General features: G+C 58.5%; 1 protein-coding gene across 1 annotated transcript; it reads left to right on the top strand.

Annotated features, from left to right (window-relative positions):
- Positions 1-1,821: 1,821 nt before the first annotated feature.
- Positions 1,822-3,472, top strand: MNEG_1908 (hypothetical protein; the record flags this gene model as incomplete). Its single annotated transcript, XM_014049608.1, has 5 exons — positions 1,822-1,937; positions 2,196-2,292; positions 2,469-2,566; positions 2,819-2,990; positions 3,425-3,472. 5 exons carry the CDS (start codon positions 1,822-1,824, stop codon positions 3,470-3,472), a joined length of 531 nt encoding a protein of 176 aa, XP_013905062.1.
- Positions 3,473-3,788: the final 316 nt, after the last annotated feature.

The raw sequence follows: 3,788 nt of genomic DNA, 5'->3' as shown, positions 1-3,788 counted from the left end.
GTGCTGTTCAAAACCCTGCCATGTGTATTGGAGTGCCGGCTTGTCAAGGATCGTGCTCACAAGCCTGCCTTGGATGCATACATGTCTCGTTTTGGCGATGGACCGGTGGCAAATGACCATGCAAAGGCCTACCTCACAGGCGTCGGAGCATGCAACCGGTTTTAGGAGCTTATCCTCCAACTGCGCACTGGCTCTCTCCCCCTTGCCTCGCACACAGGCAAGTTCAGCCGTAGCCAGCAGAATGACGCCTCTCATACTTCTCACTACTGCTGCCCTGTCTGCTCAACTGGAATTGAATCAGTGTCCCATTTTCTTGGACTGCCCCAAGTACGAATCAGTGCGTGGAGAGCTGTAGCGGCGACTGGAGGACGAGATGGCGCCTGAATGCTGGCATATGATGCAGCAGATGCAGAATGAAGAGGAAGCTTACAAGTTGCTCGATTTTGACTTGGTGGCTCTGTGCTTGCTGATATTGTTGCCCCTTATGCGTATGCTTGCTGGCAGATCCGTTGGAAGGTTAGGAATGAGGAGGCAGGTCCGCTCTGATGAGCGCGGGGCCGATGGCAGTGATGCTATGGCATGAGTAACTTATCTATCTATCTCCGGCTGAGTCAGCCTCAACTGTGCGCCAAGCGTCAGCGTGATGTGCCGAATCTGTACCAGCTGATATCCAGATGTGTTGGCCCTCTCAGTGTGTCGTCATGCTCAATATGTATGTGGCCTCTCTAGACCTGATGTCGCGCCATACTTTGTTCAGTGCCACAACCTGACCGGTCACTCCGCCCGCTGCCCCGTTGCCACACTGTAAGCTGGCAGCCAATGGCAGTCTAGTTGGTGGCGTGACACAAAACCAACCACACCCCATCGCTTCGACAGCCCCCGTGCAGGATCTTGGGCTGGAGGCGCAACGCAGAGCGACACCCCGGGGTCGCCCTCACACCCACGACCCCCCCCCCCCCGGCATCAAATACACAGTCATACACCCAGGGGGTGAGCAGGGTGCACCTCCGGCTGCGCCGCTCACGCCCGGCGGGCGCCAGTGGCCTCAGCTGATTCTGATCGGCCTCTGTGTGGGTATCAGCCCGCCATTCCCCATACATTGCTTCGCTTTCAGCTTTTTCACCCGGCGTCGCACCCTTCCTGATCCCTTTGCGATCCCCTTTTCCTGTGTGAGAGCGGTGCTGCCAGCAGCAGGGACCGGGCTCAGTAACATCGCGCAGGAGATGCTGGGCGCGCTGGCTGGCAACTGCAACTACGCCATCAACCCTGCCCCAGCCTAGATCCAACTTCATGCGAAACAGTTGGGGTTGGCTTGTGGTTGATCACGTGTCCTGGGCAGAAAACGAACAGAGCTTGCAACGTTTGGGGATGCTTCTCCATCCTAAGGTATTTCCAGCACATTTTTGTGATGTGGAAAACATCTATCGCAGTTCGGAATTTGTTGCGTGTAATGGAGGGTGGGAAGGTTGGGATTAGTGCATGCACCTGCTGAGGGTCACCAGGCAGGTTGCAGGGCAGCAACATGCCGCCAATTTTGAGGACGAGCCAAGTAAACGGACCTGATCCCTACGTCGTGATAGAGCAGTTTATTACCCTTGTCTGACTGAATGGCAGTCGTCATGGGGTCTACACATTAATCGGCCTAGGTACCTCCACCTGCACGTCCTCCCTGCACGAGCAGCAAGAAACCCGCTCGCAAACCGGCGGTCACCTGCGACCAAGCTGGACTCACTCAACACCCTATCACATACCGTCAATAAAAGTGTGCATACGGTACATTGTGCTCTCATCTCCTACGGTACACCCAAACCCCTCTACAGCATGCTGTCCTGCCAGAAGGCGAGTGCCGTGCGGGCTCCGATCCAGGGACGGGCGGGCAAGACATGCCGCGTGGTCTGCAAGGCGCAAGACTCTGAGGTCGCGGACAGCAGCAGGAGGTGAGCGAGTCACTGAGATCGCACTCTGGGATGTGCGCACCTGGCGCAATGCAGGATCTTTTCGACCTTCTGAAAGAGGCAAAGCTCGTATGACATCACATCGATCCCATTTGGGTGCCAATGGGCGGTCGTGGCCCGCTCCGCAGCGTGCCGCTCGCCCTGCGGCGCCTGCTGCTGTTATGATGATGTGGTGCTTGTGGTGACAGCGCCCTCGAGCACTCCTGACCCCTCCACGACCCACATGCCGGCTTTCCGCAGGCAGGTGCTGCTGAAGAGCGTGAACGTGGGCGTTATCGCGTCGCTGTTCACGTGGGGCGCTGTGGAGCGGCCGTCCAACCTCGGCGTGATCGACTACGTGGGTGGCGTGCGTCGCGCATGAGGCCTGGCCATTGCGCCTTGCGCGGTACATGCTGGTTCCATGCTTGTTCTGTGGTGTTTCATTCTGGAACTGCAGGCATTCTTGGCTTGTTCGCAGCCGCCAGCATGGCATTGCGTCTGATTGTGCTGAACCCCACCCTGTTGCTTGTGCAGGGCGGCGGTGCGCGCTCCCTGGGCCTGTGCCCCCCGACCCCCAACTGCATCTCCACAGCAGAGGAGCTCAATGACATCGGCCACTACGCCCCTCCCCTGTGAGCACTGGCAGGCAGCAGCGGCAGAGGGGGTTGGCCGCGCACACCATACAAGTATGCCATGCAGCCTCAACGGGAAGCGATCATGCCGCTGTGCGGGCGCGTGCTTGCAAGCGCAAAGCTTTGCCAAGCGGCTGATGGCTTGATGTCAGCGTTGACATTCTCTATGGTCAGAATTCGTATGCCCATCTGGCTTTGAGCCCCCAACCCCCAACCCACCTCAACCCGGCCTCACCGCGCCCCCCCCCTCAGGACCTACAACCCCCAGGACGGCCGCGGCAGCAAGAAGCCTGCCACCCAGGAACAGGCCATGGCTGAGCTGGTGCAGGTGGTCAAAGATCTGACCCCCGACAAGTTCACGCCCAAGATCATCAAGCAGACCGAGGACTACCTCTACGCGGAGTACCAGAGCCCCACCTTTGGGGTGAGGGCGGGGCGAGGTTTCAAGGCACAAAACAGCGGAGCGGCCAAAGCGCACTCGTCAGAGTCTTTGAATGCCATAGCAGTGACGAAAGCGAAAATCCCGTGGTCGTGCATGATTCACAAAGGTCGTGGCAAAGGTCGTGCGCCTTAGTGTTGCCCCCAGTGCGAAGTCTTGTGACCCCGCAGCCTCCCCCCACCACAAAACACAACGTCAACCCAACTTGCACAACACTCATATGCTCCACTTGATGGTGTTGGTCCACTACAGTTCATTGATGATGTTGAGGTGCGGTGGTATTATGCGGCAGGCTAGGATTGGTTTGGTGGGGTCTGGGGGACTGACTTTTGGCCGTCTGCACGACGCACACCTCATAACTGACACACCACCCAGAGACACACATCATCTAATATCTATGTGCGCGCATGCGTGCACAGTTTTTCTTCATTCCGGGCGCGTTCTCCCGCGTGGAGTACCGCAGGTGATCCTGCCACCCTGGCAAACACTCTTGGCACACGGGACAGTGTGGGGCAACAAAAAGGAATGGTGCCAGCATCTAGTCGTGCATGCCACGCCTTGCTACGCACCATGATGGTGCTGCGCGCCAACCACATGTCGCTGTGCGTGTTTGCCCCGCCCGTCCTCAGCGCGAGCCGCATTGGGGAGAGTGACGGCCAGGCCAACCGCAAGCGCATCAAGGCCATCCGTCAGGCCCTGGAGAAGAAGGTGGGCAGGTTGAGCGGGCCTGATGAGCCCGTGCTCGTGGCGCGAGCGTGCCTTCGTGTGTGTGTACGTGTGCGC

Source organism: Monoraphidium neglectum, assembly GCF_000611645.1.
Source record: "Monoraphidium neglectum strain SAG 48.87 unplaced genomic scaffold scaffold00203, whole genome shotgun sequence".
Taxonomy (NCBI): domain Eukaryota; kingdom Viridiplantae; phylum Chlorophyta; class Chlorophyceae; order Sphaeropleales; family Selenastraceae; genus Monoraphidium; species Monoraphidium neglectum.
This window is presented reverse-complemented; position numbering and strand designations above follow the sequence as displayed.